We start from the raw sequence: 23,044 nt of genomic DNA, 5'->3' as shown, positions 1-23,044 counted from the left end.
GTAGACACCCCTAGGCTGTGGCGGGGATTCCCAGGCCATGGTGGGGACCCCCAGGCTGTGGAGGGGGTCCCTAGGAGGTGGTGGGATCCCCCGGCCATGGTGGGGTCCCCAGGCCATGGTGGGGGTCCCCTGGCCTTGCTTGGCATCCCCGGGCCATGGTGGGGTCCACAGGCCGTGATGGGATCCCCATGCCGTGGTGGGGGTCCCCAGGGCTTGCTCAGGGTCCCCAGGCTGTGGAGGGGGTCCCCAGGCCATGGTGGGGGGTCCCTAGAACATGGTGGGGTCCCTAGGCCATGGCGGGGTCCCCAGGCTGTGGTGGGGTCCCCAGGCCATGGTGGGGTCCCCAGGCTGTGGTGGGGGGTCCCCAGAACATGGGGGGGTCCCATGACATGGTGGGGATCCCCAGATCATGGTAGGGACCCCCAGGCTGTGGAGGGGGTCCCTAGGTGGTGGTGGGATCCTCCGGCCATGGTGGGGTCTCCAGGCCATGGTGGGGGTCCCCAGGCCATGGTAGGGGGTCCCCAGAACATGGGGGGGTCCCCAGGCCGTGGCGGGGATCCCCAAGCCACGGTGGGGACCCCTAGGCTGTGGAGGGGGTCTCCAGGCCATGGTGGGGTCCCCAGGCCGTGGTGGGTGTCCCCAGAACATGAGGCGGTCCCCAGAACATGGGGGGGTCCCCAGCCCGTGACAGGGATCCCCAGGCAATGGTGGGGACCCCCAGGCCGTGAAGGGGGTCCCTAGGTGGTGGTGGGATCCCCCGGCCATGGTGGGGTCCCCAGGCCATGGTGGGGGTCCCCTGGCCTTGCTTGGGGTGCCCAGGCCTTTCTCGGGGTCCACAGGCTGTGATGGGATCCCCATGCCATGGTGGGGGTCCCTAGGGCTTGCTCAGGGTCCCCAGGCTGTGGCGGGGTCCCTAGGCCTTGCTCGGGGTCCCCAGGCCATGAAGGGGGTCCCCAGGCCATGGTGGGGACCGCTAGGACGTGGAGTGGTTCTCCAGGCCATGGTGGGGTCCCCAGGCCATGGTAGGGGGATCCCCAAACATGGGGCGGTCCCCAGAACATGGGGGGGACCCCAGGCCATTGTGGCAGTCCCCAGGTCATGGTGGGGGGTCCCCAGAACATACTGGGGTCCCCAGGTCGTGGCAGGGAACCCCAGGCCATGGTGGGGACCCCTGGGACGTGGAGGGGGTCCCCAGGCCATGGTGGGAGTCCACAGCACACGGTGGGGTCCCCAGGCCATGGTGGGATCTCCAGGCCATGGTTGGGTCCCCAGGCTGTGGTGGGGGGTCCCCAGAACATGGGGTCGTCCCTAGACCGTGGCGGGGATACCCAGGCCATGGTGGGGACCCCTAGGCTGTGGAGGGGTTCGCTACGTGGTGGTGGGATGCCCTGGAAATGGTGGGTGTTCCAGACCATGGTGGGGGTCCCCAGAACATGCTGGGGTCCCCAGGCCGTGGCGGGGATTCCCCAGGCCATAGTGAGGACCTCTGGGCCGTGGAGGGGTCTCCAGGTCATGGTGGGGTCCCCCAGGATGTGGAGGGGTTCGCTACGTGGTGGTGGGATGCCCTGGAAATGGTGGGTGTCCCAGGCCATGGTGGGGGTCCCCAGAACATGCTGGGGTCCCCAGGCCGTGGCGGGGATCCCCAGGCCATATGGTGAGGACCTCTGGGCCATGGCAGGGTCCCCAGGCCGTGATGAGACCCCCATGCCGTGGTGGGGTCCCCAGGGCTTGCTCAGGGTCCCCAGGCTGTGGAGGGGGTCCCCAGACCATGGTGGGGGGTCCCCAGAACATGGGGGTTCCCCAGGCCATGGTGCAGTCCCCAGGCTGTGGCGGGGTCCCCAGGCCGTGACGAGATCCCCATGCCGTGGTGGGGGTGACCAGGACTTGCTCAGGGTCCTCAGGCTGTGGCGGGGTCCCCAGGCCATGGTGGGGATCCCCAGGCTGTGGAGGGGGTCTCCAGGCCATGGTGGGGTTCCCAGACTGTGGTGGGGTCCCCAGGCCATGGTGGGGTCCCCAGGCTGTGGTGGGGGGTCCCCAGAACATGGGGGGGTCCCATGATGTGGTGGGGATACCCAGACCATGGTAGGGACCCCCAGGCCGTGGAGGGGGTCCCTAGGTGGTGGTGGGTTCCTCCGGCCATGGTGGGGTCTCCAGGCCATGGTGGGGGTCTCCAGGCCATGGTAGGGACCCATAGGCCGTGGAGGGGGTCTCCAGGCCATGGTGGGGTCCCCAGGCTGTGGTGGGGTCCCCAGGCCATGGTGGAGTCCCCAGGCCGTGGCGGCGGGATCCCCAAACATGGGGCGGTCCCCAGAACATGGGGGGGACCCCAGGCCGTTGTGGCAGTCCCCAGGTCATGGTGGGGGGTCCCCAGGACATGGTGGGGTCCCCAGGCCGATCTCCAGGCCATGGTTGGGTTCCCAGGCTGTGGTGGGGCATCCCCAGAACATGGGGGCATCCCTAGGCCGTGGCGGGGATCCCCAGGCCATGGTGGGGACCCCCAGGACGTGGAGGGGGACCCTAGGTGGTGGTGGGATGCCCCTGCCCTGGTGGGGTCCCCAGGCCATGGTGGGGGTCCCCTGGCCTTGCTCGGGTTGCCCAGGCCCTGCTGGGGTCCCCAGGCCGTGATGGGATCCACGTGTCGTGGTGGGGGTCCCCAGGCCTTGCTCGAGGTCCCCAGGCCGTTGTGGGGGTCCCCAGGCCATGGTGGAGGGTCCTCAGAACATGGGGGTGTCCTGAGGCCGTGGCAGGGATCCCCAGGCCATGGTGGGGACCCCTAGGCCGTGGAGGGGGTCCCTAGGTGGTGGTGGCATCCCCCGGCCATGGTGGGGTCCCCAGGTTATGGTGGGGGTCCCCTGGCCTTGCTTGGGGTGCCCAGGCCTTTCTCGGGGTCCCCAGGCTGTGATGGGATCCCCATGACGTGGTGGGGGTCCCTAGGGCTTGCTCAGGGTCCCCAGGCCTTGCTCGCGGTCCCCAGGCCATGAAGGGGGTCCCCAGGCCATGGTGGGGACCGCTAGGACGTGGAGTGGTTCTCCAGGCCATGGTGGGGTCCCCAGGCCATGGTAGGGGGATCCCCAAACATGGGGCGGTCCCCAGAACATGGGGGGGACCCCAGGCCATTGTGGCAGTCCCCAGGTCATGGTGGGGGGTCCCCAGAACATACTGGGGTCCCCAGGTCGTGGCAGGGAACCCCAGGCCATGGTGGGGACCCCTGGGACATGGAGGGGGTTCTCAGGCCATGGTGGGAGTCCACAGCACACGGTGGGGTCCCCAGGCCATGGTGGGATCTCCAGGCCATGGTTGGGTCCCCAGGCTGTGGTGGGGGGTCCCCAGAACATGGGGACGTCCCTAGGCCGTGGCGGGGATCCCCAGGCCATGGTGGGGACCCCTAGGCTGTGGAGGGGTTCGCTACGTGGTGGTGGCATGCCCTGGAAATGGTGGGTGTTCCAGACCATGGTGGGGGTCCCCAGAACATGCTGGGTTCCCCAGGCCGTGGCGGGGATCCCCAGGCCACGGTGAGGACCTCTGGGCTGTGGAGGGGTCCCCAGGCCGTGATGAGACCCCCATGCCGTGGTGGGGTCCCCAGGTCTTGCTCAGGGTCCCCAGGCTGTGGAGGGGGTCCCCAGACCATGGTGGGGGGTCCCCAGAACATGGTGGGATCCCCAGAACATGGGGGTTCCCCAGGCCATGGTGGAGTCCCCAGGCTGTGGCAGGGTCCCTAGGCCGTGACGAGATCCCAATGCCGTGGTGGGGGTGACCAGGACTTGCTCAGGGTCCTCAGGCTGTGGCGGGGTCCCCAGGCCATGGTGGGGATCCCCAGGCTGTGGAGGGGGTCTCCAGGCCATGGTGGGGTTCCCAGACTGTGGTGGGGTCCCCAGGCCATGGTGGGGTCCCCAGGCTGTGGTGGGGGGTCCCCAGAACATGGGGGGGTCCCATGATGTGGTGGGGATCCCCAGACCATGGTAGTGACTCCCAGGCGGTGGAGGGGGTCCCTAGGTGGTGGTGGGATCCTCCGGCCATGGTGGAGTCTCCAGGCCATGGTGGGGGTCTCCAGGCCATGGTAGGGACCCATAGGCCGTGGAGGGGGTCTCCAGGCCATGGTGGGGTCCCCAGGCTGTGGCGGGGTCCCCAGGCCATGGTGGAGTCCCCAGGCCGTGGCGGCGGGATCCCCAAACATGGGGCGGTCCCCAGAACATGGGGGGGACCCCAGGCCGTTGTGGCAGTCCCCAGGTCATGGTGGGGGGTCCCCAGGACATGGTGGGGTCCCCAGGCCGATCTCCAGGCCATGGTTGGGTTCCCAGGCTGTGGTGGGGCATCCCCAGAACATGGGGGCATCCCTAGGCCGTGGCGGGGATCCCCAGGCCATGGTGGGGACCCCCAGGACGTGGAGGGGGACCCTAGGTGGTGGTGGGATGCCCCTGCCCTGGTGGGGTCCCCAGGCCATGGTGGGGGTCCCCTGGCCTTGCTCGGGTTGCCCAGGCCCTGCTGGGGTCCCCAGGCCGTGATGGGATCCACGTGTCGTGGTGGGGGTCCCCAGGCCGTTGTGGGGGTCCCCAGGCCATGGTGGAGGGTCCTCAGAACATGGGGGTGTCCTGAGGCCGTGGCAGGGATCCCCAGGCCATGGTGGGGACCCCTAGGCCGTGGAGGGGGTCCCTAGGTGGTGGTGGCATCCCCCGGCCATGGTGGGGTCCCCAGGTCATGGTGGGGGTCCCCTGGCCTTGCTTGGGGTCCCCAGGCCATGATGGGATCCCCATCCGTGGTGGGGGTCCCCAGGGCTTGCTCAGGGTCCCCAGGCCTTGCTCGGGGTCCCCAGGCCGTGAAGGGGGTCCCCAGAACGTGGTGGGGTCCCCAGAACATGGGGTATCCCCAGGCCGTGGCGGGGATCCCTAGGCTGTGGAAGGGGTCTCCAGGCCATGGTGGGGTGCATAGGCTGTGGTAAGGGGTCCCCAGAAAATGGGGGGTCCCCAGAGCATGGGGGGGTCCCTAGGCCGTGGCGGGGATCCCCAGGCCATGGGGGGGGGGCCACAGGATGTGGTGGGGGTCCCCAGGCCTTGCTCAGGGTCCCCAGGCCTTGGAGGGGGTCCCCAGGCCATGGTGGGGGGTCCCTAGAAGATGGTGGGGTCCCTAGGCCATGGCGGGGATCCCGAGGCCATGGTGGGGTCCCCAGGCTGTGGTGGGGGGTCCCCAGAACATGGGGGCGTCCCATGACATGGTGGGGATCCCCAGACCATGGTAGGGACCCGCAGGCTGTGGAGGGGGTCCCTAGGTGGTGGTGAGATCCTGCAGCCATGGTGGGGTCTCCAGGCCATGTTGAGGTCCCCAGGCTGTGGTGGGGGTCCCCAGGCCATGGTAGGGAGTCCCCAGAAGATGGGGGCGTCCCCAGGACGTGGCGGGGATCCCCAAGCCACGGTGGGGACCCCTAGGCTGTGGAGGGGGTCTCCAGGCCATGGTGGGGTCCCCAGGCAGTGGTGGGGGATCCCCCGAACATGAGGCGGTCCCCAGAACATGGGGGGGTCCCCAGCCCATGACAGGGATCCCCAGGCAATCGTGGGGACCCCCAGGCCGTGGAGGGGGTCCCTAGGTGGTGGTGGGATCCCCCGGCCATGGTGGGGTCCCCAGACCATGGTGGGGGTCCCCTGGCCTTGCTTGGGGTGCCCAGGCCTTTCTCGGGGTCCCCAGGCTGTGATGGGACCCCCATGCCGTGGTGGGGGTCCCTAGGCCTTGCTCGGGGTCCCCAGGCCATGAAGGGGGTCCCCCGGCCATGGTGGGGGTCCCCTGGCCTTGCTCGGCATCCCCAGACCATGCTGTGGCGGGGTCCCCAGGCCGTGATGGGAGCCCCATGCCATGGTGGGGTCCCCAGGGCTTGCTCAGGGTCCCCAGGCTGTGAAGGGGGTCCCCAGACCATGGTGGGGGGTCCCCAGAACATGGTGGGGTCCCCAGAACATGGGGGTTCCCCAGGCCGTGGGGGAGTTCCCCAGGCCGTGGAGGGGGTCCCCAGGCCATGGTGGGGTCCCCAGGCTGTGGTGGGGTTCCCAGGCCGTAGAGGGGGTCTCCAGGCCATGGTGGGGTCCCCAGGCTGTGGCGGGGTCTCCAGGCCATGGTAGGGTCCCCAGGCTGTGGCAGGGTCCCCAGGCCGTTGTGGGGGTCCCCAGGCCATGGTGGAGGGTCCTCAGAACATGGGGGTGTCCTGAGGCCGTGGCGGGGATCCCCAGACCATGGTGGGGGTCCCTAGGCTGTGGAGGGGGTCCCTAGGTGGTGGTGGGATCCCCTGGCCATGGTGGGGTCCCCAGGCCATGGTGGGGGTCCCCTGGCCTTGCTCGGGGTCCCCAGGCCATGATGGGATCCCCAGGCCATGGTGGGGGTCCCCAGGGCTTGCTCAGGGTCCCCAGGCTGTGGACGGGGTCCCCAGGCCATGGGGGGGGGGGGTCCCTAGAACATGGCGGGGATCCCGAGGCCATGGTGGGGGTCCCTAGGCTGCGGAGGGGTCCCCATGCCGTGGCGGGGTCCCCAGGCCGTGGTGGGGTCCCCAGGCTGTGGCGGGGTCCGCATGCCGTGGCGCCGAGGCCGGCTGCGGGCACCGCCCCGAGTAACCATGGCGACCGCCCCACCCCGGCCCCCGCCGCCCAAGCCCCGCCCCAACGTCTAGCCCCGCCCCTGGAAGTTCCCCCCCGTTCGACGCGCGGAGGGGGTGGCGCAGGCCCTTTGGGCCGGGCTCGGAGCGGGGCGTGGCGGCAGGCGGGCGGGGGGTGTGGCGACGCGCTGACGCACGCGCTCGGGGCGGGGCGTCGCGGGGCGGGGCTGCAGCCGGCGATTGGGGGCCGCTGTCAGAGCCGGGGCAGGAGCGGGGCGGACGGACACGGACGTGCCGGTGGGTGCCGCGGCGGGGCCGGGCCGAGCGGCGGGGCAGTGCCGGGCTGCAGCGGGGCGAGGGCCGGGGCCGGAGCGGGACGGGGGGCGCGCTGGGCAGGGGGGGGCGGTGGCCGCTCCCCTGTGTCCTTGGCGCCACCGCCCGGGCGCCTCGGGGCGGGCCTGTCGCTAGAATGGCAGTCCGGCTCGACCAATGGGAAAGGCGGCTCGGCGCTTCGCAGCGCTCCTATAGGCAGCAAGGGCCGCGAAGCCCGGGCGGCGGCGGCGGACGCTGATTGGCGGGCGCGGACCGGGGGCGGGCCTGTGCGGGGCGGGGAGGGGGGTCCCGCGGCCCCGTTCCCGCGCCCGCCCGCACCCACGTGGGGCCTCCCGGCCCCCCCGTTCCGGCCCCTCCGTCCCGGTCCCCCCGTCCCGCCGCGCCCCGTTGGGCCCCGCCCGGCGGGTGGATCCCGCGCTCCCCCCCGGCGGGGTCTCCCGGGGCGGGGGGGGGGGCGGCGGTGCAGCCTCCGGTGAGGGTTAGCGCCTGCCCCGGGGCCTCCGGCTGCCGCGGGCCCGGAGAACCCCGGCGCTGGAGCCCCCGGGATGGCCCCCGCCCCGCCGCTTTCTCCAGCGCTCGATTTCTGCTGACTTGAACCCAAAGCAGCCCCCTTCGGGGGGGGGGGGGCGCGGAGCCCGGCTGCCGGGGGTCGGGTGCAGCCCCCTGACCCGCTCCACGCTGCGCTGCCGCCGGCCCGGCCCCTTAGGCCGCCGTGAGCGTTCCCGTGATTCGCTCTCTCTGTGGAACCGGGGGTGTGAGCCCCAGGCCCCCTCCCCATAACCCTCCCCAGGCTGGGGGTTTCGCGCGCAATCCCCGGATCGGTGGTCCCGGGCTGGGTCTCCCACCTCCCTCCTCCCCGCCATCCTGCGGGAACATCCCTGCTCCGAGCTCGTGGGCTCCAACGCCTCCGGGACACCGACCCTCACCGGAGAGACCTTCCGAGACCTCGCGGTTCCGCTCATTTTGGGTCAAAACCTGCCGTTAATCCCCCCCCCAGCCTTGTTTTCCAGAGAGGTCAGCGGGACGCGGCTGGGCGGCAGCGAAACCGGACACGGAACCCGGAGACGCCGCCGACGCTTTGGTTCTTCCCCCCCACCCCCCCCACCCCCGTCCGTGTCCCGGTTCCGTCGGCGCTCCGGAATACCCGTGGGTGTTCTACTGCGTGGGTCTGGGGAGTGTGAGCCGGGAGAGTGCCTGGTGCTGCCGTGCTTGCTGTCCTGCGCTTGCCCACCGCTTCTTGCCCAGTTTAACTGCGGGCAGACGGGAGCGAGTGGGGTGGAGAGGACGGTTGGGCTTCCCTCCTTCCTCCGGGGAAGACTGTGAAGCGTTTGGGTGGAATTAGAGCGTGCCTGGGTCTTCCTCAGGTTCTTTGGGCCAAAATCTTGCGTTTTGAGGTGGGAAGGGTGGCTGCTGCTGTGCCAAGTAGCCGGGATTTGATTCAGCGAGGCGAAGCTGGAAACCCGGCTGACGAAACGCCGGTCGCAAAGGTGTGATTTTTTCCTCCGGTCTGCTGCGAAATTTTGTTTTCATCTGGTGAGTGCGCGATAACGGCTTTGACATTGGGCTGCTGCTCGGTAAACTGGTCGGGGATGTGGACACCGGCCAGCTGGGTCACCTCCAGCCCCGCGCCCTGCTCTGGCGGGAGGAGCTGGGTGGAAAGGGCAGCTCCCAGTGCCGGCGCGTCTCCCGCCGTGAGCCCCCGGACGTGTGCGATGGGGGGCATGGGGAACCCCGGGTCTCCCTGTCCCACTGGGAGCTGCAGGGTGGGCGTTGCTGGGGCGCCTTTGTGAGGTCCCACGCTGGTGGGCGTCGCTGGGGCACCTTTGTGAGGTCCCACGCCGGTGGGCGTCGCTGGGGCACCTTTGCGGGGTCCCACGTCAGCTCCCGGTTGCGTCTCTGGGTTCTCTGGGCAGGGGCGAGCCCCTCGCTGGGTCTTGCAGCTGCGTTGGCCGCCTGGGCCTGAGCTCGGAAGGAGAAGCGGTGAGCGGTCTGTCCCGGAGCCCCCATCCTCTGCACCTCGTGCCTCCATTTCGCGAGGGGTCTTTGCCGTGGGGGATTTCTTCCCAGCTTTATCCTGGTGCGTGTGACACAAACCAGCGAGAAGAAACCCTCAGCCAGAGCGGTCGCGGGGTAAGCGACGCGGCGAAAATCCAAGCCGAGACCTTCAACATGGGAGAGGGAGCGACGGCAAAGCTCCCGCGCTGGGTCGGTGCGAGGGGTTGTCCTCGCTCGGCTCGGCCAGCTCGGCGCAGCGCACAGCGTGACCTTCGGCGTCGAAATCCGGCTGGTGACCGGCGTTGTCCGGCGTGCTCCTGGGCACGCAGTGCTTTGCAGTGGGCGCTGCGACGTCCCTGCAGACGGGAGGCTGAGGGGCCGAAGGGGAGCCCGGGGTTCCACAGAGAGGATTTTCCCATTTAAAACAAAAGGAAAGAGGATTCTCAGAGGAAGAGTTAAAACATCAAATCAACCAATATGGATTTGTTATTGGAAAAGGAGTGGATGTTGATGGCTGGGAGTTAGAGGGAGGCACAGGGGGAACCTGAGACCTTAATCCTTGCCACGTTTTGCCATCGAATATCCCTTGTTTTGTACCAAGGTGCCATATAAAAAGGCGGCTTTGACGCGCAGCGGCTGGTCTGAGGCTACGCCACTGCGTAAATCTGCTTTTTGCCGTCGTGTCGGGGGCGGTGGCGATGCCGGTGCCGTGCTGGGAGGTATCGAGGAGGCAGACCCAGCTGTGCCGAGCGTCTCGAGTGAAAACCGCGTTTCCCGGCCGCGGGACGCGTTAATCCGAACGAAGAGCGGATCTGAAGCGCTGGGCTGGGGGCGGCGGCGCGGGGCGGGGGGGGGCTCTCTGCTCACCGCTCTCCTGCGGTGATTCCTGACCCGCTTTTCCCTTCTCTCCCACCAGGAACCGGCGTGAGGCGACGGGACAAAGATGCTTCACTTAAGGACTTGCGTGGCAAAGCTGAGGCCGTTGACGGCCTTGCAGACTGTAAAGACAATTTCCCGACACAGGCCGGCGGCGCCCAGGACGTTTCAACACCTCAGGTGCTACAGCGCGCCGGTGGCTGCCGAGCCTTTTTTGAGTGGGACTAGTTCGAACTACGTGGAGGAGATGTATTACGCTTGGCTGGAAAATCCCAAAAGTGTGCACAAGGTAAGGAGCCGCCTCGCCAGGACAGCGCCTGCGCGGGTCTGAGCCAGGGGTGCAGGTGGGTGCACGCGGCCCACGGAGGATGGAGTGCAGCTGGAGGGGCCGGGTGGCTGCGGATGGTCCTCCTGCCTCGCTTCGCCCGTTGGAAACGTTGGCCATTCCTGGAGCAAGAGCCCAGCGGAGCTTCGCCATTCAAGAGGGAACGCCGGGGGCTTGCGTCCCGGATCGCAAGCGGATACGAGGAGTGCCTTCTCCTGGGAACCCACCGATAACGAGCTCCCCGTGCTTCGTTTTTTCCCTCTCCGATTGCCGATCGGGAGGGTTTATTCTGGAGCAGGGGAGGATGGGGGGAGGCAGGGAGGGTGTTCTCCGCAACTTGACTGGTTCCCTTGTCGCTTTGGGCGTGGGCGGTGTGACACGCTGGGGTGGACGGGCCGTGGCTGAGCTTGGCTTTGAGCCCGCGTGCGTGAGGCCAGGCCGCGGACACGCAGCCTGGGGAGGGGGACCGGGGAACGGCCGGTGGCGTTCCCACCAGCCGCTCCCGACCTCGGAACTGGGAGACGCAGCCGGCCGCGGGCAGCACGCGCGGAGGCCTGCCTGGATCTGAACCACTGCGGCTCCTCCAGCGAGGAGAGGGCCGCCGCGGGGTCCGGCGGGTGAGGGCTCAGCTGGGGAGAGGATTTCTGAAACCCAGCGACATTTTTCCCCGTTCCCCGGTGTTTCTCCAGGAAGGTGCTCCTCTGGTGACTGAGTCTGAGTGTCACCCAGGGGATTTTTCAGCCAGTTTCGTGCGTGTCCGGGTGTAGGGCAGGGATGCTCTGTGCCTGCAGACCAGGACGCGATGCGGTGGGCAGGCAGGGGTGAGGAAGGCAGCTCGTGCCCCAGCGCTTGCGGCAGCGTCGGGTGTGTTTTTGGTGGCACCGATCCCACGCATCCGAAACGTGCAGCCCGTAGGGTGCTGCGAAGGCCGGAAGGTAGGGTCGAAGCCGGGTTTTCACAAGGCAGTGTTGACTTTCTGCTGCTTTGGAGGCAAACGGGTGGCTGACCGAGCGATGCAGCCTCGGAAAGCGCAGAGTAGGTTGGTTTGGGTTGTGCCCTTCATCAAACGGTGACTTGAAGGCTGTCCAAGCGCACGCACGTGCTGCAGCCCCGTCCTTCCGAGGCGGGGTATTGAGTTAAAAGCCGTGAGTCTAAATGCTGTCATCTCATTTATAAACGAGTGCAGGTTACGCCGTGCTTGTCCCAGCGACGGGCACGGCGGTGTCTTTGGCAGAGAGTCTCCGCGGTTTCATACCGGCTCTTTGATCCACGGACCCTGCTCACTCTTGAAGGCTTATCGGGGGCAGCGGGCTGGGAAGTGTGTTTGGGTCCTGAGGCCAGGCCTCTGGATCTCCTCTGGTCTTGTCCCCTCTTTGATGTAGCCCCTATAGCGTCTTGGGCTTGCTGTAGTTAGGCGGTGCAGGCTGGGTGGTACGGGAGTCCTCGTGCACGCTGGGCTGAAGAATTTGAGGGAGGATTTAGGTTGGAAGGAGCTTCTGGAGCCTCTGCCCCAGCGTGGGCGGCTTGGAGGTGGCATCCGGCTTGGAGGTGGCATCCGGCTTCACAGGTAGAGCAGGTGACCGGGGGCCTTGTGCCAAGCTTGGAGCACCTCCGAGGGTGGAGCTCCCCCCTCGGAGGAGCCCCTGGAGGCTCTCCAGGCTCCCGGCCATTGCACGTGTGCGGGAGTCACCCCTGGAGATCGATGTCCCCTGAAGTAGGTTGGAGTGCTTGCAGAGCAGTGCAGGAGCTGATGCCAGATTTTTGCCTCCAGCCTGACTGGGCATGGTCTGGGGCAGTAGGAAGAGCGGTGTGGAAGCGAAGCGGGGTCTGGTCATTGCCAGGAAGCAAACCTGGTACCAGTGGTGTAAGAAGCAAGTCTCGCGGACTGCTTTTTAAGCAAAATCAAGCTGGTTTTCTGCTTGGCAGAAAGAGGGTTGGACTAGATGATCTCTGGAGGTCCCTTCCAGCCCAAACCATGCTGTGATCCTACGGAATCCAGCTCCTGGTCCCACACTGCTGGTGGGGTTGGTCGCTGAGGGCTGGCGTGGGCTTTGCTGTTGTTCCCGGCCGCTCTTGACCGTTTCCGCGGCTTCTGTCGATGTTGCTGGTGAGTGGTCTCTCCTGGGTGGATCCCAGCTCCTTCCGCTGGGATCACCGAGATCCGTTCCCAGCTCCTAGCGTTGCCCCTGCCTGCATCCCATCCCCTTAGACATCGGAGGTCCCGTCCGAGGGTGGAGTTCCCAAAGCCAGCCGGCGCTGCGGGTGGGAACTGCAGAACGTACAGCAGCGTTTGTTTAGAGTGGGGAAGATTTAAAAAGAAAAAAGGCGATTTTAGGCTTTTTCTCTGTGTGCAGCCTTCAGCTGGACTCCGGTTTCTGAGTCTGATGAGCAGCCAGGAGCAGAGCTGGGGGAAGAGGAGGCGAGGGTGCGGGGGTCGGTGCCGGTGGGCTGCCGCGGGGTCCGTGCTGCCGGCTCCCGGGATCGCTCCCCCCGGGAGCGGGGACGCCCGCCTCCCACCCGGCTCTTTGCCAGCGCGGGTGCGGCGATGGCTGCCAGCGATGCTCGGCACAGCCAGCGCCGGGACCGCGGGCGACCCGCTTGCTGCGGGGCCGGGAGCTTTGGCTGCGGGTAGCTGATGCCCGCGTGCGTCTGCGCCACGGTCGGCCCTCCCAGCGGCAGCCGCCGTGCGTAGGCTGAGCTGGCGTGAAGGGATGCGTGTGTACATCAGTCTTTAACGTGGACTTTTTAATATCCCAGCGTTTCAATTTTTATATTGGAAGTGGTTTTATGACCACAACGCGTGTTGACCATGCTGCGTAACCCCAGCTTTGCTGACACGACGGCGGGAACTCGCAGCCCCGCGCCCGGCCGTTGCCGTGTCCTCCGCGGTTGTGCCCAGGCTGAATTTGGTAGGAGTCTTCTTGAGAATTTGAAACGCCTGGGTTTCATCCCCCAGCTTCAAAAGCGAAGCACCCTGGAGATCTGAGGGCCCTTGTTTACGTTGAGAAGGGACAAGGCGCTGTGCAGAGCACGAACCGGTGGATCGCTGCTTGGCCCCTGCTCTTGGCAAAGGTTCCTGGCCGTAAATTTGGTTCGGGTTCCTGCTTTTCCAGCCATAAGCTCTGAAGGTTCCTCCTCTGCTTCCTGCTGAAGCAGGAGGTGCTGCCTGCCTTGCTGACCGTGCTGAGCAGCCCCGGTCGGTGCTTTCTGTCCCATGGGGTCCATGACAGGAGAAGGTGCAGGGATGCAGCCGGAGCTGGAGGTCGAGGCCGCGTCCCCCTTGTGCACCCCCAGCCCAGTCTGAGGGTGGGTGAGCTGGTTTGGGGCTGTTCCCAACAGAGAAGCCTGCGGTGAGCTCCGCTCTCAGCATCCCTCCGAAGCCTGAACTGTCCGAGCTCGCTGCAGCCAGCTCTCCCGTCCGGCTCTGCCGGCACACGAGCAGCGGCACAGAGGAGCGCCGGGAAAGCCGGCCCGGGCCAACGCCTGGTGCTGCGGCCGTGGTGGGACACGTGGCCATGGGGCGGTCACAGCGGGGCCCTGGGGACGGCAGGATCTCGGTGCTGAGACCTGGGGGCTGCCTGCGCACGTAGGAGCGGGGCGATACCGGCTTTGAGCCCTCATGGGAGAAAGGAGGTGAAGCTGAGCTCTCTTGTACAGGGTGTAATGTATATATAGGGCATAATATGTGTATATTGGGTGTATATATAGGGTATAATATACATATATTTGGTATATGCAGGTTATATATAGGTATAATATACATATGCAGGGTATATATAGGGTATAATATACATACATAGGTTATATATATAGGGTATAATATACATATATTGGGTATATGCAGGGCATAATATATATATTGGGTACATGCAGGGTATAATATATATATTGGGTATATGCAGGGTATATATAGGGCGTAATATATATGTATTGGGTATATGCAGGGCATAATATACATATATTGGGTATATGCAGAGTATAGTATATATATTGGGTATATGCAGGGTATATATAGGGCGTAATATATATGTATTGGGTATATGCAGGGCATAATATACATATATTTGGTATACGGAGGGCATAATACATATATTTGGTATATGCAGGGTATATGCAGGGCATAATATATATATATTGGGTATATGCAGGGTATAATATATATAGGGTATATGCAGGGTATATATAGGGTGTAATATACACGTATTGGGTATGTGCAGGGCATAATATATATATATTGGGTATATGCAGGGCGTAATATACATGTATTGGGTATATGCAGGGCATAATATATATATTGGGTATATGCAGGGCATAATATACATGTATTGGGTATATGCAGAGTATAGTATATATATTGGGTATATGCAGGGTATATATAGGGCATAATATACGTATATAGGGTATATAGCGGGTATAATACATATGTATTGGGCATATGCAGGGTATAATATATATATTGGGTATATATATTGGGTATAGATAGGGTATAAATATATATAGGGTATATGCAGGGTCTAAGAGCTGGAGGAGCACTTGCAGGGTGCCGTGGGCGCGGAGAGGGGCAGAGGGGAATAACCCAGTGACCTTTGTTACCCCTGTCACCTTCGGGAAGTGCGGGATTAAGGCAAAGTCCTCCTGCGATAAAGCAGGATAACGCCATGGGGCTGTTCGGCCTCTCCCACGGTGCAGGTGAGCTCCCAGGGCACCTCCATGGGTCCCCAGAAAGCCCCGGGCTGGCCCTCGAATTCGGAGCCGCGGCAGCAGCTGGAGAGCTGACGTTTTTCGGGGCGACAGCCCTCGCCGGGGGCGATGCCCGAAACACTCTGTAATTACGTTGGGCAATATTTAGCGAAAGTGCCGGAGCTGACTGAGCCGGCGCCGCAGCTTGTTTGGAGAGCTTGAAACGCGCTTTTTCTTTCGGCACAGGAGCAAATTGCACCTCCGAGAGGTTGAGATCATTGAGTGTCAGAAGGGAGGAGGGCGTAAAGGTGGCACCTCGGCCTCCTGGCTCTGTCCCTGTCCCCCCGCACGGCTTCCAGCCCCTCCTGGGGCGAGCAGATCCTCCCCTTCTCTTGCCTGTCCTTATTTTCCAGTACATTAAACAGCCTTAAATCACGGAGCTCGGATTCCTGCCTGTCCCGAGGGCACGGAGCCCGTCCCGGGGTGCTCGTCCCTCCCGCTTGCAGGAGCTGGTGGCTGCTGGGGGCTGGCGAAGGGAAGGGGCTCGGGCTGCGCTCACCAGTGCCCAGGGGGAAGGACTGCACGAAGCAGCTCTCCCGCTTTTCCGACGGAAATTTCCTTAGCAGACAGCGAGCAGGACAGGATCAGTGTTTTCTGCCTTTGCTTTTTGTTTCTTTTTTTTTTTTCCTTTAGGGGAGCTATTGTTTATCAGTTACGGTGCCAAATTGTTCCAAATTTTATTTATGTTCCTTCAGCGTGACCTGTTTCTAAATTTACTCACCTTGCGCAGCCGTGTGCCGGGGCGCCTGGGTAAAGCCGGGCTGGAAATAGCTTCCTGGGGCGTGATGGGCGCTGCAGCCCGAGCAGCTCCGGGGAAGGGGCAGAGCTGCTGCCCCTCGGGCAAAGCTCGGGTTTTCAGTCCCCTCCACATGCTACCAGGGTGCAAAAGCTGCTTTTTCTGCCCCAAACCACCCCTGGAGCTGCTCTCACGGCTCTCTTCGACGTGGTTTACACACGCTGGGGCTGGCTGGGCAGCGCTTTGTTGCCGCATCGTCGCGGTTGGGTTTGGTGCCCTCGGGGTTCAGGGTGCTGAGCCCGGGCTCTTGCTCCCGGCCGGTGGAGAGACCCTTGGGCTGAATCCGGCGTGCAGATCCCACGGGATTTGTTTGCTCTGGCTGGCATCTCGGGTACGTGCCTTGCCTTCGTCCTCTGCTGTCGCTCAGCGGCACGTGGGAAGCGGGCAGGGGTGAGAGCGTGACAGGAGGACGTGGACTTTGGATGAAGTGACACCAAGTCTGTCGAGGGCTTTTTTTTTTTTGTGTGTGGGGGGTGTTTGCTTGGTTTTTTAGCACCTGGGAATGCCCATCTGCAGAGGGGTAGAGGAGCAGAGGCGGTGTCTGCCTCACTGAGGGCACGGGAGAGCTGGCGTGGGGGTGTCTGCGTGGTGCTGGCATCGCTGAAAGGGTGGGGAAAAACCGAGGAGGGGACAGAAAAGGGAAAAAAAAACATTCCTGGGTGAGGGCTGGACGGCACGGCTTGCGCTGGGAGCTGGGTCTCGGGCCGTTTAGCCCATGGGAAAGAGGAAGAGGTGTGTTTGATTACAGGGCAAAAACATTTCTTGGAAAGTATCGTGGGTGTTTAGAGGGCAATCTCCTGCCCTGGAGAGAGGGAAACCAGAGCCTGAAGACCGGCTGGGGCTCGTTGCTCGGAGCAGTGCCTTCGAGAGCCGAGCCGGGCAAGGGTGTCCCCTGTGTCCTGTCCTGCTGCTGAGGGAGGGGGGCTCTGGGGACGGTCTCGTGCCAAGAAACAAGCCAGATGGATTGGAAATAGGATAATGGTGGAACTGGGACAGAGGGAGAGCTTTCGTCCTCTCCTGTCCAAGGCAGGTGGGTCACAGGGGAGGAGGCAGCTCTACCCCCAGGGAATTTTACTCCTTGCTGTGGTGACAGAGCTGAGACCCCTGAGACCTCGAGCGAGGGGGTGTTTGGGTCCCAGGTAGTGACCCTATTGCCTCTCTTCTTTCCCCTTTCCTAGTCATGGGACATTTTCTTTCGCAACGCCAACGCCGGAGCTGCTCCAGGCACCGCTTACCAAAGCCCCCCTCCGCTGAGCACCAGCCTTTCCACGCTCTTCCAAGCCCAGTTCGCGGTTCAAGCGCAACCCAACGTCGATAAGCTGGTGGAGGATCATCTCGCAGTGCAATCTCTCATCAGGGCGTATCAGGTAAGGGGACGGGCTCCGTTCCGAGGAGGAGCGTGGCCTCCGGAGAGGGGCATGTGGTGGCCCAGGTGGGCTGGGGTCGGTGCAGCTGCTGCACGTGTTTTGCCTGGAGAGCGTGCAGGATGCGTGCTGGGCTGCCTGGCGTTTGACAGGAGCTGCTGATCTGTTGGGGCAGAAGCTCAGCGGATGCTTTGCCAGACAATAGGAAGATTAAAGCTATCGTCACCCAAACAGAGCGATTGTGGTGGCAGGGAGGGGGAGGTCTGCTCCCTGTAGGGTGTTTTGCTGCCTTCTGGAATGATGCTTGTGTGTGGTGGGCTCCTGCTTCCCCCACATTGCCGAGAGAAGCTCTGAGATCCTGAAATAAAAGCTCAGGAAACATTTCCTTGTGATTTACGACCTGGAAGAAGGCTGTGGTGCTGCTGGGCTGACGTCGGGCCGACGCTGCCGAAGTCAGCCTTTCGAGCGGGAAGGAAACGTCCTCCGGCCACGGGATGGCCAGCCGATACTGTGACTCGAGGGAACACTGAAGTGTGTCTCTGCATCTGCGTCATCCTTTTGCCTTTGGTTGCACTCTGGTTTGTCAAGTGTGAGGGCTCTAATTGGAGCTGTGGTGAGAAGTTCACAAACGCAGCCGCTGCGGAGGTGGGACCGTGGTCTGCTCCCCTGTTCCTGCAAAGAAGTACCCGCTGTGGGTCACGTTCCTGCTCAGGTGTGGGGAAGATCCAGCGTAGGAGGCCACAGGTTAAGGCAAGAACCGCAGCGCCGGGCAAGTCCAAAGGTCTGCCCAGCCTTGGCCCTGCTCTCTGGCCGGAAGAAAGTGCCCCTGCCCTGCCCGCCTCCGCAGCCGAGGTGCCGACGTCAACGCCAGGGCCCTGCCCTGCTGGTCTTTAAGAAGAGGACGCTGGGACGTGTTGGTGAGGACCTGTGTCTTCCCTCGTGGCTGACTTCACGGGCAGCGACCACCCTGCCAGCTCTCCCCGGCTCGGGCGCATCCTGGCGAGCCGTTTCCAAAGGCCACGCGGCTCTGGTGGGACGAGCGGGCGGACGCCACGGTCAAACAAGCGGAGACTGGTGTGGTTGGAGGCAGCAGCTCCAAGGCAGCCATTTGGAGGCGAAATCTGTGACTTTTTCCTGCATTGCTGTCGGTTCCTCAGTCTCCGAGAGCAGCGCTGGGAGGTGATTGCTGCTGGATGTCTTTCCCTAAGCTGTCTGCAGTCGGAAATCCGTCTCCCTTCCCACCCCAGGGTCCCTGCAGAGCTGTAGCTGCAGTGAGGTGTCTGGGTGGGGAAGTTCAGCACAATGTGTGGAGGTACGAAAGAGCAGGAAGGCAGGAGGAAGCCCAGCCTATGGTGGGTAACCTACCTAAAACACCAGGCAATTAATTTCTTAATTGGATTGAGCTGGATTGTCCCTGTAATTATAGGTGAGCAGTGACCCAACTCTGCTGCGGCATCAGCGGTGGCTTCTTAATTGTAGCCCTGGTTGCATGTCCATGTTGTTATTTCTTTCTAAGTCATAGAATCATGGAGTGGTTTGGGTAGGAAGGGACCGTAAAGCTCGTCTTGTTCCCACCCCCCTGCCGTGGGCAGGGACCCTTCCACCAGCCCAGGGTGCTCCAAGCCCCGTCCAGCTTGGTGTTGAGCACTGCCAGGGAGGGGGCAGCCACAGCTTCTCTGGGCAGCCTGGACCAGGGCCTCACCACCCTCAGGGTGCAGAATTTCTTCCTTCTATCTAAGTTAAATCTCCCCACTTTCAGTTTAAAGCCGTCGCCCCTCGTCCTGTCACTCCATGCCCTTGTCTTGTTTCGGCTTGTGTTGCACGTGGAGAGTAGCAAGCAGCATGGCTCTTATAGAATCACTCAGGTTGGAAAAGACCTCTAAGATCATCAAGTCCAACTGTCAGCCCATCACCACCATGCCTGCTAAACCATGTCCTCAAGTGCCACATCCACACGTTTTCTCCTCGCTCCCGCATCGATTTGAGGATTCGCCGTTTACCTGCAAGCTGCGGAGCTGACCTCCAAGCCACCGGGCACCTCCAGCTCAAAGCCATTTGCCGGGCAGAGCAGCCTCTCGGTCCCGGTGAGAGCATCCTGGCCGTGGGGAGCGGCGCGGTGAGCTCGCGTCCTGCCGACTGCGAAGGGATGGGCTACCCCTGCGCTTGGCTGCCAGACGGACAAGCAGACAGTCCCCGGACAAGGCTGGCCCGCAAGAAGAGCTTCCCTTGGGCCACCAGCGCTCATGGGCACGTTGCCACCCGGCCCTGCAGACAGCATGGGAGGGGACTGGTGCTTGCTTAGCAGTTTGACTTAACGGCAGTGGCTGATTTCAGGCTCTTTGGCTGGTAAAACCGCAAAAATCCTTTCCTGAAATACCCTGGGGATACTTTGAAGAGGAATTTTTTTTCTGGTGGAGGAGGTCAGATCAATGTGTCTGGTTTGTACAGGAGGTTTAGCGATCCCCTCGCGTTCGGCTGCCTTTGCCAACTGGTAGCAGATTTGATGGCCGGGGAGTGTCGTTTTCACAGCGTGAAGAAGGCACCACAGCCCCTACCCCGGCAGGTTTCCCGCCCCGCTCCCAGCGCAAGCTGGAGCTCCGGGAGCAGAGCTGTCAAGGAATAAAGGGTGACTTGCCAAAGGGAGAGTGCTGGCCGCCGAGATGGACGGAGTTTGCCACAGCGAGGTGTGGTGGGGTCTGTCTGTGGGCACCTCCTCCTGCGGAGGCGAAGAGTAAAGCTCCTCGTTACCTCTCGTTAACCTCTGTGGCTCCCGATGTGGATTCGAACGCAGCGCGGTGACTCCTGGCCTGGCTGCCACCACCCAGGAGCTGGCCAGGCTCGCTGGGTGCCAACGCTCGGCGGTGTTTCCGCACCTGCCCCTTCCCAGGTGAGCGCTCCAGGCCCTGCTGGGGGCTCCTCTTGCCCAAAGGATGCCGGGAGCTGCTGGCCTCGAATAGCGCAGATGGGTGGATGTTCCTTGGACACGTTCCTCTGCCTTTCAGGAGCTACAGCTGCTGGTGGCAACGCTTGTTGTCTGCGCCACGTTGCCAGGAGAGCGCCTAGACCTGCCAAAATCTGGGGAATTGCCTCTTTGTGTGCTAGGCTACTGAGGAGGAAACCATCAGTGGGGAATTACCGCATCCATAGGGAGGAGATGCTTGGGTTCGACACCGGGAAAGCGGTCGGAGACCCTCGGACCTCAACTCTGGAAGGTCTCTGCTGCGAAGGAGCTCGCCTTCCCCCTGCCCACGCCGCCGAAGCCGGGCTCCGGGCGGAGCAGAGCGGTCCTGGCAGCTGGCAACACTCATACCCACCCGCCGTAGCGGGAAGGAAACCCAGCTCCTGCAGGCCAGAAACTGATTGCAGCAAGAAATTAGGGGGACTCTGCAGAAAATGTAGAGAGGGATACTGTGCATGACTTGTGATTTTTGTTTGTTTTGTGTATTTTTAAGGAATGTCTCTGCAATTAACCCATTTTAATGACTAATCTGTGTTGTTGCTTCCAGGTCAGGGGTCATCACATTGCAAAGCTTGATCCTCTCGGCATTAGTTGTGTAAATTTTGATGATGCGCCAGTAACTGTTTCTCCAAACGTCGGTGAGAATTACTCTGCAAATTAATTCTAATGTAATTTAACTTTTTTACCCCTCCCCTCTTTTGTTTTTCTCCCTTTCCCCTCTTGGTACCTGTTCTTTCCATTCCCGGCCCATTTCATAGATTCGAGGGCATCATGTAGCACAGCTCGACCCACTGGGCATCTTGGATGCAGATCTGGACTCCTCCCTGCCAGCCGATATTATCACATCCACAGACAAACTGGGTGAGGGCTTGGAGAGCAGTTCGTGCTGCATCGCTTGAGCTCCTCTCTCTTTCACAGCTTCGTAGGTAGATTGCTTCACCAGTAAGGGGGGAAAGGTCTGAAGTTTCCTTAGTAATGATCACTCTAAATTTGTAGTCGACCGCCCGTCGCGGAGCGGTTCTGCCCCCCTCCGGCTATCGCAGCCAGTGGGTCTTGTGCCAAAACCCCGTTGCCCGGCTCATGTTTCTCCTCCAACCGGTGCCAGTTAATTATGTCACCGAACCCGCTCACCCGGGGACGGAAGCAATTGGAGAATCTTCTTCAGGGAGGTTTTGTGTCGGTGAGAGCTGGAGGTCCCCTCTTGCGGCTCTCGGGGGTCCCGAGGGCTGGGGGGAAGGGGCTGGCTCTGTCTCTGCGGGGCTGCGAAGCGCCGCTTGGCGTGCCCCTGCGACCATGCCCTGCCCTCCGTCACTCCCGGCTTGCCCCCCGCAGCTGTGAGTCCCTGAATTGCCCCCCTTTATCAGGACTGGGCTATGAGTCCCTGCCGGTGATCATCACGAGGAAGCTTTGGGATGCGTTCCCGTCCGAGTAGAGAGGTGGAAACCCTGATGCCTTGGAGCGAAAGATGCATGAGTGTTGCGCAGGAGCGTGTGTGGTGCCCAGGACTTGAAATCCTAATCTGAAATTGCTTAAACTCAGCACCTCTCAACGTGCTTTAGATCGATCTCCGTAGCACGCTGCCGTTCCACTAGCCAGAGCGAGGTCGCGGCGCTGAGCTCCTTCACCTTGCTGGTGCTTTCCCAGGGTCGTCGCCCTGGCACCACGAGCGCTCGCCAGGCATGCTTCTAACTTAGAGTAGAGCAGCAGTAATGATTACTAACCTCGCACAACCGAAACAGCCGATCAGAGCGTACGGTGCATGTCAACCATCTTGATTCCTTGTTCAGCTGCCAGCGCAGGGACGCCAGCCCTGGACCTGCTGGACCTTCGTACGGGATGACGTGCGCTGCGAGTGGCAGCGAGGGATTAGGTTTTGGTTGTCGCAGCTCGCTGGGTGATGGGGGAGCTGCTTCATCCCAGGGTCTGGAGTTCTGACGTGCTTGTCCCGAGGACCAAGCCCTGGCTGTGCCCCGGGAGCTGGCCGGCTCTGCGTTGGAGCAAGCCCTGCGCCCGGGAGGTTTCGATGGGATGAGCTGGGGAGATGATGGCTGTGAACCTAGGTGCAGGAGAAGACACAAGTACCCAGAGTTGGCACCGCGAGGGGAGCAGGGAGATGTTTTTAGGTGACTTTGAAGTCAATCCCAGTGGCTGGGGAGAGGGAAGAGTGAGCAAAGCCTTTTCTAGCTCGGAGCTTTGGCCTCTGCTGTGGACGCTGTGGTCCTTTGGAAGCAGAGCAGCAGAGGAGAGTCCTGAAGCCCTGTGTCTGGTGGACGTTTCCCTTTGGAGAGGAGAGCAGGGTCTGCGTGAAACCCGGAGCTGGCTGGCTGCAGGTGGTTGCAGTGACTGCTCTCGCTCTTGAGAAAAGGGAGCTGGGTGTTGGGAGCAAAGTTACCGTGCCGCTCAGGAAGTCGTAGACACAGAGTGGTCTGGGTGGGAAGGGACCTTCGGAGGTCACCTAGTCCAACTCCCTGCCATCAGCAGGGACACCTTCCACTAGACCAGGGTGCTCAGAGCCCCGTCCAGCCTGGCCTTGAGTGTTTCCAGGGATGGGGCATCCACAGCTTCTCTGGGCAACCCTTTCCAGTGTCTCAGCACCCTCAGCATGAGCCATGTCTTCCTTCTGTCCAGTCCAAACCTCCCCTCTTTCTGTGTAAATCCCTTGCCCCTTGGCCTGTCACTGCAGACCCTGGAAAAGTCTCTCTCTGTCTTTCTCCTAAGCCCCTTTGCATATACTGAATGGCCGCTGTAAGGTCTCTGCGGAGCCTTCTCTTCTCCAGGCTGAACACCCCCAGCTCTCTCAGCTTTTACTCTCAGCAGAGGGGTTCCAGCCCCGCCATCATTGCTGGGGCCTCCTCTGGCCCCGCTCCGACAGCTCCAGGTCTTTCTTGTGCTGGGGAGCCCAGGGCTGGATGCAGGGCTTGACCTGCTGGCCACGCTTCTTTGGATGCAGCCCAGGGTACCCACCCTTCAGATATTTGTAAGCATATATTAGGTGTCTTCTCAGCCTTCTCTTCTTCAGGCTGAACAAGCCCAGCTCCCTCAGCCTTTCACACAGATCCATCCATCCATCCATCCATCCCTCCATCCA

General features: G+C 62.8%; 1 protein-coding gene across 4 annotated transcripts in view; it reads left to right on the top strand.

Moving 5' to 3' along the window:
• Positions 1–6,777: 6,777 nt before the first annotated feature.
• The window catches only part of OGDH (oxoglutarate dehydrogenase), a 32,996-nt gene continuing 16,729 nt past the window's right edge, over positions 6,778–23,044 (top strand). For 2 of the 4 annotated variants that reach the window (XM_075444530.1, XM_075444528.1), the window contains exons 1-4: positions 6,778–6,865; positions 9,813–10,061; positions 16,812–17,000; positions 20,715–20,817. In XM_075444530.1, the coding sequence (XP_075300645.1) occupies positions 9,840–10,061; positions 16,812–17,000; positions 20,715–20,817 (514 nt within the window). In that variant the 5' untranslated portion in view covers positions 6,778–6,865; positions 9,813–9,839. Of the gene's footprint in view, positions 6,866–9,812; positions 10,062–16,811; positions 17,001–20,503; positions 20,595–20,714; positions 20,818–23,044 lie in introns of all 4 variants that reach the window. The other 2 variants (XM_075444531.1, XM_075444529.1) reach the window with 1 other exon arrangement.

This window comes from Opisthocomus hoazin, chromosome 28, assembly GCF_030867145.1.
Source record: "Opisthocomus hoazin isolate bOpiHoa1 chromosome 28, bOpiHoa1.hap1, whole genome shotgun sequence".
Lineage (NCBI taxonomy): Eukaryota > Metazoa > Chordata > Aves > Opisthocomiformes > Opisthocomidae > Opisthocomus > Opisthocomus hoazin.
Note: the sequence above shows the minus strand (reverse complement) of the source record. Positions and strands in the feature narration are given on the sequence as shown.